At 33.9% G+C, this 16541-nt stretch overlaps 1 protein-coding gene across 1 annotated transcript; it reads left to right on the top strand.

The window, feature by feature from the left end:
* Positions 1-3157: 3157 nt before the first annotated feature.
* LOC120196770 (pathogenesis-related thaumatin-like protein 3.5) lies at positions 3158-4641 on the top strand. The gene is made up of 3 exons (XM_039198493.1): positions 3158-3263; positions 3353-4040; positions 4463-4641. The coding sequence occupies exons 1-3, from the start codon at positions 3206-3208 to the stop codon at positions 4587-4589; spliced, it is 873 nt and encodes a 290-aa protein (XP_039054424.1). The 5' UTR covers positions 3158-3205; the 3' UTR covers positions 4590-4641.
* The last annotated feature ends 11900 nt before the right edge of the window (positions 4642-16541 follow it).

Raw genomic sequence — 16541 nt, 5'->3', positions numbered from 1 at the left:
GGGGGCTTCAATGACACGCAATGCACGTCGTAAATGTCTGTTATAAATGTGTGTCATAGATTTATGACACACAATTGCGTGTTATCTGAGATTTATGATGGTGGCTTCAATGAAACGCATTTATGTGTCATCTGCACCCATAGATGACGCGCAATACGTGTCAGTAAAGAGGTTTTTTCTAGTAGTGATATTGTTTTCTTAATTTATGAATTTCTGCTATGACTATTTGGATTGATTTTTATTATAGTTATTTTTTGTTGTAAAATTCCAATATAATAAAATCAACATATTTTTACATATAAAGAGAAAAAGGAAACCATCAAGGTAGTTTTTTTAGCTAAATAAAAAAATTAAGTTAGGTTGGTAATAAAAAAGATGATGATGAGAACATTGATGTCATTAGGGTCATCTATTAGATATTTTTTTATTTTCAATAATATAAATCAAGTTAGGTTGGATCAGAGTTGGGTTTATATTTTATTTCCGAATTCGTTTTGATTTAGATTAAATAATATTAAAATTGATGTCGGGTTATGATTTTATTATGTCAGGTTAAACTTGGAGTAGACACAAATATGATCTAACTCGACCCGTTGTCATCTCTACTTTGAGTCCAGCTCATCAAGGTGTGTCCCATGTGTTTAAACATATGTATCTTTTGTATCCTTCGTGGATCTTTAGAGTCGAATGACCCTATCTTATAACGACAACAATATGTCCCTCAAGCGTTCCCTCTTTTGCTTAATATCACGGGTCTCCATACACTAGCATGCTAGAACTTTACTTATTTGATATGCCATCAGAAATTAGTTTTACTCGTAAACTTGGCTATGATATCAGTTTTTTACTGGACTAGAGTCAGACCTAACAAATCGTGCTTCCTTAAACACTGAAGCATGAGTTTAGCGTCTAAGTTAGCATTCAACCTAAATAAATACGACCTAAAACTTACTTAGGCGACGTGAAAAAGACACAACATATTAAAAGGGGGAAGTAGAATATGAGAAGACTTGTAATGAAAATGACGAGAAGAGAGAGATTGGAGTCAACGCTCGCCTTTTTTTATTCTCCCATAAAATCTATCTTGATAATTGAGGTGAAGAGAGCCTCTATTTATACTTGAATCATGTTACAACTGATTGTGTCCTAATTAGACATAAACCCATTTATTCTATCGACTACAGCTAAAAACCCTATCCACGTGGCAAAGTCCTAATACATTAGTGACCATTGGAGTAGTTTACCCTTCTATTTACTTGTGATTTGTGAATTGGGTCCTTCAAAGACGAGTTTTTTTTATGGCAATAAGCACAATTCAACTTTAAGTGGGCTTATTGGTTTCGATGCGTTTCACAAAATTCCTCAGCGCTTAAGTTTGCATGAATCTCAGACCTTGATTCGTGGCTCATTTCATATGTAATGCCTTCGTCCTTTTCGGCCACGCATGTCAAAGATGTGTCTAGTTGGAAATGTCTTTGCTAATGCACCACCAGCTAGATGCAACTTCGACTTACATGACCAAAAAGATTTCATTCCTCTAAATAATTTCTTTTTGGGTACTATTCTGATAACTTATTTTATAATGGATATTATTTCCATAAATTAGCCCTTAAATTAATTGGTTAATCCCAAACTCCGAATTTAGCTCGCATCCATTGGAGACAAATAAAATAATAGTAAATTAACGAATCATGTTTACCAATTCCACCAAGTTGCTTGCTTTTGCGTGTGTTAGCAAAGGTTTCATATTGGTCGAAGCCTTTTCCCTCCTTTAAAGGCCGCATTCCATGATGCTCACTTTGTAACAACAAGAGAATCCCAGTTGAAGGTCAAGTGAGCTGAACCTCACCACTCACCACCCTTTATATCCTTCTCTCTTTTTTTTGGTTTTTATTAATACTGTTCCACAGTAGACCCATACCTACCAGTATCACCTACATACTACTTTCTAACAACTTGCATATCAGATCAACATTAACCCTTCAGAACCTGCAGTGTTTATAATCTCGAGATTACTTGATTCTTGTTTTATTTTATGTTCAAATCTTTTGAAGAAAATCATATTATAGTCAGGAACTGCAAATCTGGTGGATTTTGTCCGTTGTTTCCTCAATCCATGTTCATGTTGCTTTTATTTTATGTAAGTTGGGAGCCGTCCTTTGTCTAGCCTCAAGGGGAAGAAATTCATGGCAACAAACAGAATCCCCATGTGCCTTATAAATATAAGTCCAAAACCTAATTTTATAATTCAATCATTAATGTTTACCTATATGTAATATTTGTATATTTATTTATCCAAAAAATATATATATTTGTATATTTATTCTGTTTTTAACGTCGGCTTGTGGCGGCCGACTTCAACTGTGTGCAGGTTCAGCATGTGACACTGCCACTGCCTCAGCACGTACCCCACTTCCCCAATCACATGGTACCCAAATAATAGTAAGTAGTACATCTCTCAACAACAAATATAGATCTCAAGTCTTATAATTTTCTCTTATACACTATAATAGTATATTTAATTTAATATGAATTAATCTAATCAAATATTATGAAAATTTATTATAAAAAAATCTTTATTCTATTTATAATATCAAATTTTAAATCTTTAATTTGGTTTAAAAAATTTAGTGGTTTATCCTACTAAATTAATTAGTTGTTTTTAGATCTCAATCATTTTTTTTTCAAATAATCTAATGTGATTATAATGAAGTATCTATTCATAGTATTTTTTATCCATAGAGTACGTCCATAAACATAATTACTTAAATCTAAGTCCTCTAAATAAAATAATACTCTTTTGAATCATCAATACCTTTATGAATTCACTATATCTCAATCTTACAATTTATTAATAAGAATATATTTTTATAGATGGTATCTGCATTAGATTATACATGGACTTCCTATTCAACCAATAAAAATAGCCACCCTTTACTGCTTTCAGAATGAGAAGTAAAAACAAGGAGCATTGGAGAATGGGAGAATGGGAAAATGGGAAAGATAAGAAAAAAATTAAAAAGAAAAAGGTCGGTGACACGTGGATAGCCTTACCCAGTTCCACTGTTTCCCCACTTGATACTCCACCTGTGTGTTTTCAACTATATATACATATACTCTTCGTCGGCCTCTGCCCCCATCTTATTCTAAATCCAAAAATTATCAACTTTTTCATATTTCTTCTTTGCTCCCTCTTCCTTATTCAATGGCTACTCTTCAGGTTTCCCTAGTGTTAGCCACCTTCTTCCTTCAACTCTTCTCAGGTCATTAATAAACTCACTGTTTATTTATAGTAACCATTTACGCATTAACCAATCAATCTATCATTCTTGATGTTTGGTGTGTTTTACAGGTGCTCATTCATCAACCTTTACTATAGAAAACAAATGCAGCTATACGGTTTGGCCTGGGGTGTTATCAGGTGCCAGAACCCCTCCGATTTCACCTACAGGTTTCGTTCTTCAACCAGGGCAGTCAACATCCATCTCTTTTCCAACATCCTGGTCGGGTCGGATATGGGGTCGAACCCTTTGCACCCAAGATTCTTTCGGAAAGTTCTCTTGCCTTACAGGAGACTGCGGCTCGTCGACACTCGAATGTTCAGGCGGTGGTGCCATCCCTCCCGCCTCGCTGGCGGAGTTTACGCTCAATGGTGCAGGTGGATTGGATTTCTATGATGTTAGCCTTGTTGACGGGTACAATCTTCCAATGATGATATCCCCAAGGGGTGGAACCGGAGGTAACTGTACCTCGGCGGGATGTGCGGCGGATTTGAACGGTGACTGTCCTGTGGAGCTTAAGGTTGTGGATGGGAGTGATGGGGTTGCATGTAAGAGTGCGTGCGATGCGTTTAGGGATCCCCAATATTGCTGCAGCGGAGCTTATGCTACTCCGAATACTTGCAAGCCTAGCTCTTACTCCCAATTCTTCAAGACTGCGTGTCCTACGGCTTATAGCTACGCCTATGATGATGGAACCAGTACCTTCACTTGTGCTGGAGCTGATTACGATATCACTTTCTGCCCTTCCCCTTCCACCAGGTAAAAATGCTTATTCGATCCTCATCGAGATCGAGGATTTCAATTGCAGTTGCATTCATCGAAGTTATAAACATAAAAACATTATTACTGTCATATAACGATCATTATTCTAATAAGAATCGTTGTTCAAATCAATATATAGAATCTATAGCATTAGCAATTTACCAATTTCTTTATTTCAAAGGTTTTAGTTCCAAAGTCGGTTTGGGAGTCACATGGGGACCGGTCCCCAGATATGGCTTGCACGTTCTTTTTTTAATGTTATTTTTAATCTTCACGTCATCACGTATGTTTCAAGTCTTAAAAATCAGCACCGTCCCATGGTGCAACTGCTGGACACCAGTTGTATACACGCAACTTATTTTAAAACTTTGTTGGTTGGATTTGCAGGCGCTGACACTTCGATTTGTGTGTGTTTGTAGTGTGAAATCGTCCAATCCCATGGCGGTTGACATCTCATCAGCCGATCCCCATCCCGCATCATCAGCTCTCATTGGCGGTGCCATCGCCACTCTGGCAGCAATATGGCGGTTGTGGCATCTCTTCTGAGAATAATGCCATCCATGCATTTTCCGCGTTTTCCCTTTCATATGACAAATTTTGTCATCTGAAACATGAGCAATTTGCAGGCGACAATCCGAACATCCAATGATATCACCGCCCTGCAATTTCCCTCAACTTGAAGGAACTAAGAGTTTTTTTTCTCTGTTGAAGGAAAGAGAGCTGGCAAATTAAGGGCATATTCTCGATTGATTTAGTGTAGGAACAGACAATTATTAGTTGGCTACGTACATTTTTTTAGCAACTGTCGCCTACTTCTAATTATGTTAACGGTGATGAGTTCATTTGTCACTAATTGTTTATAATGAAGTGCATTTTCCTTTGCCCATGTTTCCTATGCCTGATGACAATTACTTAAATGTTTTTTTTTAGTTTAAGGCGTGGGTTTGGCAGTCACCGCCCTTAATTATTTTACCAATCATGATTATTAAATAATTGGATTACATCTTATATGTTCCAAGGGTAAGTTTTTTATTCATCACTCAACTTCCTTTTTACTCTTATTTTAGTCGTTCAAATTTAAAATTTTTTAATTTAATAATTATACTTTTAAATTACTCTTATTTTGTTCACGTTAAATCTATTAAAACCATTATGACATGGCACGTTATAATCTCTTACGTCTTTGCTCTGCGCATTAATTTCATAAAATATTTAATAATTAAACTTTTCAATTACTCTTGTTTTGATCACTGCACCGTCAAATTCACTAATAACATTATGATATGGCACATTATATTATTTTGTCTTTGCTCTGCGCATTAATTTCACAAAATACTTTCCATTAGAATGGAACGTCGCTACTTTCCGTTAAATAATCTCTTTTATCTTCTCTTCTTGCTCCTCTTCTCGGTCATTGCTTTTAGGGTTAGCAACGAAATCGAGAAAACCGAAAAATCGATACGAATCGAGTAAAATGATTCGTTTCGGTTCGGTTTGGCTTTAAACGGTTCGGTTTTCGGTTCAGTTTAAAAGCTTTATTTTTTTGATTCGGTTCGGTTCGGGTTTTCCATATGGAACTCATTTGTTCCATATTAAACCGAATAGGCAATTTTTGTAAAAACAATTATAGTTTCAAGTGATTTTTTCATTGAAAAACCGAACCGAACCGAAAAACCTAAACCGTTAAAAAAACCGAACCGAACCGATAAAACCGGTTTCGATTTTTTCTATTTTTTAACTATTCAGTTTCGGTTTCGATTTAAATATTGAAAAATCGTTTATTTCGGTTCGATTCAATTTTTAGTAAAAAATCGAACCGAACCGAACCGAATACACCCCTAATTGCTTTCGTCATCGTTGCAGAGGTTGTCAGTAACGATGATCCTCTGATTCGTCAAGTGGTATCCAACAGAATTGTCGAGGAAGACTTTTATGACCAACTCCTCAACGTCGAGCACCATTTCACGGTGTTCAAGTCCAAATTCGAGAAGACTGGCGCTACAAAGGAGGAACACGACTACCGATTGGGAGTCTTCAAGGCTAAGTTTTGCCGCTCCAAGTGTCATAAGCTCCTGGAACCCACTACGATCCATGGGATCATGAATTTCTTCGATTTAACTCCATCGGAGTTTCGTCGTAAGCTCCTCAGCTTCAAATCACTCAAACTCCCAACCGATAATCAAATAGCTCATATTTTTCCTCTCTGTTTTGAAAACCGGACCGGACCGGCTGGTTCAATCGGGAACCATTGCTTAGTCCGGTTCAATCTAAACCGGTTGAACCGCTATTAGTGAACCGGCCAGAATCGCTGAACCGTTCGAACCGGACCGGAAAAAACCGGGAAAAATCGGGATTTTTGTTTTTTTTTTTAAAAAAAATTAGACCAAACAACGTCGTTTGTTAAACGAGCCAAATCGAACTCGAGTATTGCTGAGCTCGACTCGAACTTGAAAACTTTAAAAGTAAGCTCAACTCAACTCAAATTCACAAGCTAAAAATTATCAAGTTCAACTCAAACTCGAAATATAATATTGAAACTTGAACTCAAAAAGGCTTGAACTCAAAAAAAAATTAGAAGCTCGATTGAAGCCTAAAATTCGAGCTTGATTGAAGTGAAAGAATAGTTCACTCAATGCTCACCAAAAGACTCTATGATTTTGAATGCCAAATTACCTATATTATTTATAGAAGTTAGTTGTGATGCGCTTCTATGTTTCTTAGCAATGTGAGATTGTTTTGTTCTCATATTTTTATTCTTTAGACTTTTGGGATGCTCTTCTAAGTTTCTTAGCCATGTGGGATTGTTTTTTAAAAAAAAAATTAAACCAAACAATATCATTTTGTTATGATTTTTTTAACCCCAATTTTTTTTAATTATAGTTATATAATTATATTTATTATTTAATATGTTTTACCTTAAATATTATGTTGTAGTTAATTTGAATCATTTTGTTTCACTTGATTTTATGGTTTTTAACTTATATATGTTATAACTTGCTTTGAATATGATTTGTGATATAAAAAATTATTTTTTATTAAATATTTTTGGTATTTTTATTTAATTTTTTAAATAATTATGACGTCGTCCGGTTCTTTCGACCGATCAGACCGGTTCGACCGGTTCGACCGATTGAACCAATGAACCGGTAGCATGACCGGTTCGCTAACCGATCCGATTCTGAAAACCATGTTTTTCCTAAAAAAAATTTGCTTGTTGACTTTGACTGCGCGGCCACGGCACGCTTACCAGCATTAAAGATTAAGTAATAAAATTTAAGAGTTTAGTGTATTAGTTAAAAATAAAAAATTTTCCCCACTTTGAGAAAATAACTTTAGTGACCGAAAATGTCTTATAATATACGATTTTAACTATTATTTTTTTGATTTGCCAAAATGACCAACAAATTCGCAACGCGATCTCAAATTCGCAACGCGAACTCCAATTTTGCAACGTGAATATGTAAATCGTAACACATAAGTCAAATTCGCAACGCGATAGTCAAATGCACAACACAAAAGTCAAATTCGCAGCACAAAAGTTAAATTTGCAACGCGGAATTTCAAATTCGCAACTGAATTTCAAATTCGTAACTAGATTTTCGAATTCGCAACACGAATTTAATTTCGCAACAGGGTTTTAGTTTCGCAACACAAATGTTTTGGGTATATAACAACGCAGCAGCAACAACTCATAACCTAAATCCCTAAATCGCAACTCATTCCATCTCCATCTATCACTCTCTCCGGCGACATCCGTTCCTATATCCAACGACATCCTTCCCCATCTCAAATTTTTTTTTACATAATTTTATTTCTATATAATTTTTCAATGATTTCTCTCCCAAATTATCAACTATCAACTTAATAAAGGTATGTTTTTCTCTAAGTTAGTGATGATATCTAGTTTATAGCTCATTTGTTTAGTAAATTAATTTACAATTTGTATAATGAAATCATCTAATGTTGATCATGTTTGGATAAATTTGTGTTTTGGAGGGTCATGGGAGAATGTTCATGGTGTTTTACAATAAGTGCCTTTACCTATGAATCTTCAACTAAAAATGTCATTAAAAAATTAACTTATGAAACTCTAATGTTACATGTTGCAAAGAAATTGAATTTAGAGCCTCTAAGTGGATTTAGGTTTATCTTATCAGAGAAAATGTAAAGTTTATTTGTTAACCGACAATAAAGATGTTGAACGATTCATTGCTTACATTAGTGTTTCGCAAGAAGATGATGTTACATTGTATGTTATTGAACCTAGAAGTAGTGAAGTTGGGTCAGTAGCGGGTAGTAATCAACTAAGTTCTTCAACCCCAGTTTATGGTGCTCCCAATGTACAACGTTGTTATCAACCTCAAAATTTAATGGTTCCACCACAATTTCATCACCAAGAAAATTTTGTTTCACCACATTTCCAATACCAAACATAATCTCAAAACCCACAACTTTTTCCTAATTCAAATCCCAATCAACTTTCAGCGTCAAATTCCTGTTTTCGTATTGACCAGTTAGACAATTATGAGCCAACAGAAAAAATTGTGACTACTAGTCAGTATTCGAAATTTGATCTTGGTCAATACCCGGACTTTGACCTTGTTCAATACTCGGATTTTGATGATGTGATGGAAGAAGAAACATACCCTGCATATAATGATTTTGATATTGGTCAATACCCGAATTTTGATGATGAAACATTCGTTGCCGAGGAAGATGTTGTTGATGATAATGAGGAGGAAGTTATGACTGCGAATGAACATATTGAACATCCATTATGTAATTCATATAACCCTGAAGAAGAAAAAGAAGAAGTCCCCGAAGAAAATAAAAAAAAGAAAATGCCACGGGAGTATAACTGGAATATGCCAGAATTACTTTAGATACCAGAAGAAGAGTTGGTAAAGATAGCAGTTGATTGTTACACAAAAGTTATTCGTATCAAGAAAGATGATTGTTTTGATACAAATGAAGACTTGAAGATAGCTTTGTATACGAAATGTGTGAAAGATGACTATCAACTAAAAGTTAACAAATCAAGCAAAGATCGTTTCGAAACAATGTGTATGATTGACAAAAACTGTACGTGGTGTATGATTGCAAAGAGGATAAAAGATTGCGAAATGTTTCAAGTTAGGACTTTTATTGATAAACATACATGTTCAAGAACCCAAGTTTTTCCTCACCATAGACAGGAAACAAAAAGGTGTTGGGTGGTTTTCTGGCTGAGTTAATGTTTTTGAATGGAAGGGTATATCGGGGACATGAAATTATGACTGACATGAATGCTCGGTTCAAGATTAGTATCTCATATTCTCAAGCTTGGAGAGCCAAATGTTATGCCTTGGAATTATTGAGGGGGTCACCAGAAGCATCGTTTGCCCAACTGTCGGCTTATTGTAACAATTTAAAGCTAAAAAATTCTGGGTCGGTAACTCATATCAAAACAGATAGAGATGGACGCTTTGAATTGTTGTTTATCGCCATTGGTTCTGCGGTTAGTAAATAATTATAATTTTATTGACTCATTTTTGTTAGTTGCATGCATTTCACATTTAAATGATTTTGTAGATTCGTTCGTTTATTACTTGCATGCGCCCAGTTATTATAGTTGACGAAGCATATTTGAAAGGTTGATACCTTGGAGTAAACTTATTAGCAGTAGCCATGTATGCTAACAATGGGATACTGCCAATAGCTTACGGGGTTGGCAAATCTAAAACCTCTTATTCGTGAACATGGTTTATGGGGCATCTTAGGGATTGTATAGGTCCTATTAGCAATCTGACAATCATATCCGATAGGGAAAACTCAATTGACAACGCTGTTAGAATGTGTTTCCCAGATGCTTCTCATGGACAATCAACGCTCTAAGTCGTCATTCCCGGAAATTACCCATTACTATGTTAATGGAGTTTTTTCGAGCCTCTATTCAATAGTGGTACTACAAGAAAAGAAACCATGCAGGTATTATTTCTTTAAATTCGTAACTTATCATATATTTTACTAAGTATTATTTATTTAAATTTACAGGAACATTGGAACATCGTGTTACACCATGGACTGAAAAAAAGATAACGAAACGTGTATGAAGTCAACGTCATGGAGAGTTGAACCATGTTCAAACACTTTGTTTGAAGTATTGGATAATAACTTAAATGGGCTAGTCGATCTAAATACAAAGACGTGTAGTTGTAAGAAATGACAAACATCTGGTTATCCGTGTGGCCATGTTATAAAAGTTGCTCTTCATCTAAACCCAAGATGATTCAAGCTCATACGCTATGGATTGCTACACTACAGAAGTATATCGACAGACTTATGTCGAGATTGTCTACCCATGTCCATATCCTTCTGAGTGGGACATACCAGATGACTTACAAACAGTTTTTCCACCAGTCATGGACAGCAAGCTTCTTGGCCGACCAAAAAATCACGATCGTATACCGTCTAAGGGTGAAGAGAAGAGGATATCGACATGTAGTCGGTGCAAGAAAAGTGGTCATACAAGGTTAACCTATGGATCACCAGTGCCATCACAATCATCTTTTCCTCTACCAAAAAATGGATCCTTATCAAAATCCAAAGCTCATATGGTGCCAAGCAAAAGGAAAATCAAAATCGCAATCAAAATCAAAATCTCAATCGCAATCAAAATCAAAATCCCAATCACAACTGGCTTCACCTTTTGGGACTTATTAACTTAGGTGATTTTTAAATGCAAACGTTGTATTATGTGTATTTTATGTGTGAATGCATATATTTTCAGTTAGACATTCATTAGTAACTTGAGTTTGAACATTGCTATGATCTGTTAAGTTGATATCATGTTGGGATTTTCTCGTGTTTGATTGCTTGGATAGTTGTTCTCTTACATCTTCAAGTGTCCTTAGCTTGTATTTATAGCTTGGAATGTGTTTGATGTTGTATATAACTTGATGTTGAATGTTGCGATCAAGGCGAAAGTCAAATTCGCAACGCGAAATAAGCGTTGCGAAAGTCAAATTCGCAATGCGAAAGTTAAATTCGCAACGCGAAATCGCAAACCGAAAATCGCAACGCAAATTTGACTTTCGCGTTGCGAAAGTTTACCTTCAACAGGTCTTTTTTACCTTCAACATAATGCAGATTGAAAATTAAACAACAAATCAATTAAACATTGTTGTGGGTACATTATTTGAACATTGTTATGGATACATTATTTGGAAAATAATGTTCTGGACTTCGTTATAAATAACTCTTTTTCATCGGATTAATTTCATTTTTGTGGGTACATTATTTGAACATTGTTATGTATAAATTTGTTGTGTATGTATGTTTTGGTTTGATTATATTGTATGTATATTTTCATTCAGATGAGATGGGTTGTGCATAACAAAACAATCTATCTCTTCCATGTGAGTATTTTATTCCTACCATTTGACAAGTGTGACAACCCCATCAACTCACAACTCAGCTTTCAACTCAATCAATATTGTCTTTTAGCTTGATGGTTCATAAAAGCATGTTACTTGAACAATATGAATCAATTATGCAATTTTCATGTTCAATTTAACACTGCATTTCAAATTCATTTCATATGTAATTGGAGTTTGAATTTAAATTTCAATTTGAGTTTGAATTTCAATATAAATTTCGGCTCCATTATAAATATTAGCCCAAGCCTTTGTTCCATCCAAACAAAAACTTACTCAATGGAATAACTTAGTCAATATGCATGTTATCATTGATTATTCCTAATTTCCATTGTTTTTTTTTCAACTTTAAACGCGAGGGAAATCCCGACCATCGTAATTTTTGGTTAACAAGCAGGAAGATTAGATATCCGAAGAATGCCTTTCGGATATTATCCATTTCAGTTAGCTCATTGAGGTAGTTTAACCCTAAACTGAAACTATCTTAGCTAAACATACTTGATGTAGAAGCAACTGCAGATTTAAAATCTCAATGGTGATGCATTTGGTTCTCAAACAGTTAAAGCGTCAGAAAGGTTTCGGGCGTATGATCTGGGTGGTATACGAGAAATGCAACAAATGGCAACTAAAAATCCTGATAATTGAGGGCTACAACTCGTAATAATAATAAAAATAATAAGTCCGAAATGCTTCCGAGTACCACCCAAATCATAAGTCGGAAATGCTTCCGATGCTTTAAATGTTTAAGAACCAAATAGATTGCCTTCGAGATTTTAAATGCAGCTGCTTCTACATCAGCTATGTTTCTCTCAGACTGTTCGGTTAACGGTTATCCTATCATGAGGATGAAATGGATAATATTCGGAAGGCATTTTTTTGTATAATTTTATTTCTATATAATTTTTCAATGATTTCTCTCCCAAATTATCATCTATCAACTTAATAAAGGTATGTTCTTCTCTAAGTTAGTGATGATATATAGTTTATAGCTTGTTTGTTTAGTAAATGAATTTACAATCCCCCACTTTATTTTAAATGGCTGAAAAACTAAGGTGACATTTGTTCGCTGGAATTCTTTGGAATTAGGGGAATTGAAATCTAATTCTACCACTTTCTCATGTTTGGTTCAAGTTTTCAAAGGGGGAATGAAAGTAAATTTCATCCATAACATGATGGAATTGAAATCCTTTGGAGGAGGGAATGTGAAATTTGACCATACTACCCTCATCAATCTTTTGGTATTCAGGTCGAATTTTTTAAAAAAAAAATCAGGTTCGGTTCGGGTCGGGTCGGGTTTATTTAAGTTTGATATTCGGGTGGGTCAGACGGGTTTTTTTAAGTGTGATATTCGGGTCGGGTCGGATTTTTTTAAGTGCGATATTTGGGTCGGGTTTAGGGTTTAGGAATAATTACAATAATACCCCTCTATATATATATATATTTTCAATTAAGTCGTTTTTATTGAATAAAAATATTTTTTTATTATTTCGTGTCGGGTTGGGTTTCTAATTCATATATTTGGGTCGCGTGAAGTTTTATTTTGGTCGGGTCGGGTATCGGGTGGAGGTTCCCTTGTTCTCGGGTCGGGTCGGGTGGACCAAAAACCCGACCCAACCCGACCCATGGCCATCCCTAATTACGATAATTTTAACTTATAATGTTTATTAGCATAATTTTTATAATTTATTGAAATGAATAATCAATCAATAAAATGAAAATTTAATATTTTTTAAATTTTTATAATATATTGTTACACGTAAGTTATAAAACAAAATAAAATAAAGCAAAAAAATAAGGAGGACAATTCTGTCATTTTACATTACTGAAATCAAATTCATCTGATATGTCTGCGAACCAAATAGAAAATGAAATTGGATTCCAATTCAATTTCCTACCAACCAAACAAGTTTCAGATTCAGATTTCAATTCCTGATAGATTCCAATTCATTCACATATTCTAATTCTCTCAGAAACATTACAGCGAACCAAACGTCACCTAAGAGTGAAGTTTTTTTCTTTTTCTTTTTTTTCTTTTTGTGTGTGGATGTGGGGAGGGGAGGGGAGTTAGTGAAGTTTTTAGGAAGGGAGAGAGAGACGATGAGGGTTTGAGATAGGGGGATAGGGGTTGAGGTTTAGACTCGAAGTTTTGAAATTTTGAGAGTAGGGTTTGAGAATTTTATTTTTTATTTTAAATTTTATATATCATAATTAAATATTAATAAAAATGTTATATCATCTTTATATATTAATAAAAATAAGTTACGTCATTGGCCTATTATTGAGAAAACGAAAAAGTGACAAAAAATTAATTTGTAAATTTTTTATTTATTAAATTAAATTTTTTTATACTTGAGTAATCAAAATGGGTGTGAGAAAAAAGTTGAGTGATGAATTAAATTATTTACCCATGCCTCAAATATAGCTATCAACTTCTTAACCTTAACAAGGTGGATTTAGGGATGGGCATGGACCCGAATCCTACGGGTTTCGATCGGGTCGGCTTTAAAAAAATTGAGTTTGGGTCAGGTCGGATTCGGGTTTAGGGTTAAAAATACTTGACAAGGAAAAAATATAATTTTACCTTATATATTTTAGAATAATTACAATAATATCTCCCTATATACTTTTTCAATTAAATCATTGTCTTTATTGAATAAAAATAATATTTTTATTATTTCGGGTCAGATCGCGTTCAGATTTTATCTCAAAAAATCATGTTGGATTCGGGTCGGGTGGAGGATATATATTTTTCAGGTCAGGTGAATGATGTAAAATATTTTTCGATTCGAGTTAGGTTGGTCGAAACCCGACCCATGCCCATCCCTAGGTGGATCCGAGTTCGTTAGTTTATACATAAATAACTAAATATATTGGTAATTATTAAAAAATGACAGTAATATTGTTAGGAAATGATCATAATTCATTGTCAACAAATTAGGTTAGAATGATTTTGTATTCGATTCGGATTAATCTACTACTTTTTTTTTCTTTTGAAAAATCTTTAATAGAAATAGAAAAGTATAAATACGATGCACAAATACTATTACACTCATTTCCTACAAGGACATTGGCGACCATAAGTATGTTAATTTGATGATGGGTGACGGAGAAGATGAAGACCGAGAAGCTGGCGCAGGTGGGGGAGATATATTTTCGGGTAGATGAAGAAACACATATTAGAAAAGGGTAAATAAAAAAATTTATCCTAAACTATTTTGAATTTACAAAAATACTCATATTTAATATTCTATCTAAAATTCAAGGACTAAAATAAAAACTAAATCATTTCCCTAACGTATCACATAAACTAACGATACCCAACATCTCAGTGACCAAAACTTAATAAAATGATAACGTAAGTGATGATAACGTAAGTGACGATAACTAAGTGACTAAATTTAGCTTTTTCAAATTTGGTGAACAAAATTATACAAATATAAAAAGTAAGTGATAATTTATGTAGTTTACCTTAAATATTATGTACTTAGGGTGCGTTTGGTTCACGGAATGTAAAATTACCAGTGTGAGTAAAAGATTACCAAGGAATAGGATTACTGGGAATGTTGTATTTTGTGTTTGGTTGGATTAGCAAGAATATAAGATTACCGTGTTTGGTTAAAGGAATAAAATATTATTGGAATGTATATTTGACCAAATTGTCCTTATTATATATTTTTTTTAACAAGTTGGAAAATATTTATATATTTTCTTTAAAAAATTTAAATTCATAAAATTTATATAATTTTTTTACAAATTGAAATATAAAAGGTTTAATAAAAGGGTAAAATTTTATTTTAACCCCTGAACTTCATATAAAATTTTAATTATAGATTTTTTTTTTTGTAAATTTAAAATAGTTTAAGGATAAATTTATAATTTAACCTTCGTATAATTTTTATTATTCAATGACAGAATAAGAATATTTTTAAAAGAAAAAAATATTAAGTGCATTTTAGTCCAAAACGTCGGTAATCCAATAATACCTAAAGAAATTGAGGTAATGACATTCTAGGTAATATACTCCAAAAAATCCACTATTGGTAATGTAAGATTACCTGGAATGACATTCTCGACCAACCAAACGGGAGAATGTGGATTCTATTCCCATGGGAATCTCACATTCCCCCAACCAAACACACCATTAGTGTTTTTTTAGCATTTCACAATCGTAAAAACACTAAACTCGCATGTTAGTATATTTATATAATGGTTGAACTATACGGTCAGTAATGTTTAAGTGAGGTTTTGCTTTTTCTACTAAAATTTTAAATGTAATAAATTGATGACTAACATTATCAATTTATAACAATGTCACTCTACCGTTCTCTTATTAAATCGATGATGTGACAACGTTAACAAAAAAGTTAATATTTAATTTTATCCTTAAACTACTGCTAAAATATCAAATAATTCATTGAACAATAATTTTATATCTAATTTACCAAAAGCAAACTTTCTAATTTCTATTTTTTCCAAACACCCCATCACCTCCCCTATATTCAAACCACCTTCCTTACAAAACCAAAATCACACTTAAGCCATAATTGTTTGATAGATTGGAAGAAGAAGCTTTGTTATTAAAGATTCACAAAGCTTTGGGTTTTGCAGAGAAGGTTTGGTTCTTGATGAAGAAACTATGCCATTGGAAACATATATTGTCATTTTTGCTACTGGATACAAGAGTGAAATCAATTTCAGAAACATTTTTGAGTCTCCTGTTTTCCAAGAATGTATAAAGGGGTCACCTTCTGCACTTGCTCTCTATCGGTATTTTTTTTTCTCAACACGTGTATAAATATTCATTCATGGCTTTATTTTTAGCACGAACTGTAACTTCTCCTGAAACGATGCAGACAAATAGCCCATAACTCTGCCATAAGGACTGAACATGATCCTATAAAAACTCCTCGGCGGCGCCCATTGTTTGATCAGCTCTCCCATATCATCCTCTCTACAAAACCCAAAGCTTTGCGGATCTTTAATAACAATGCTTCCTTTTCCCAATCTGTCAAACAATTATGGAGAGGGTGGTTTAAGTTTGGTTTTGGTTTTGGTTTTGTAAGAAAAGCGGTTCGAATATAGT

This window comes from Hibiscus syriacus, unplaced genomic scaffold, assembly GCF_006381635.1.
Source record: "Hibiscus syriacus cultivar Baekdansim isolate YM2019G1 unplaced genomic scaffold, ASM638163v2 tig00117034_pilon, whole genome shotgun sequence".
NCBI lineage: Eukaryota > Viridiplantae > Streptophyta > Magnoliopsida > Malvales > Malvaceae > Hibiscus > Hibiscus syriacus.
The sequence above is the reverse complement of the archived record's forward strand: the minus strand, read 5'-3'. Positions and strand labels throughout refer to the sequence as shown.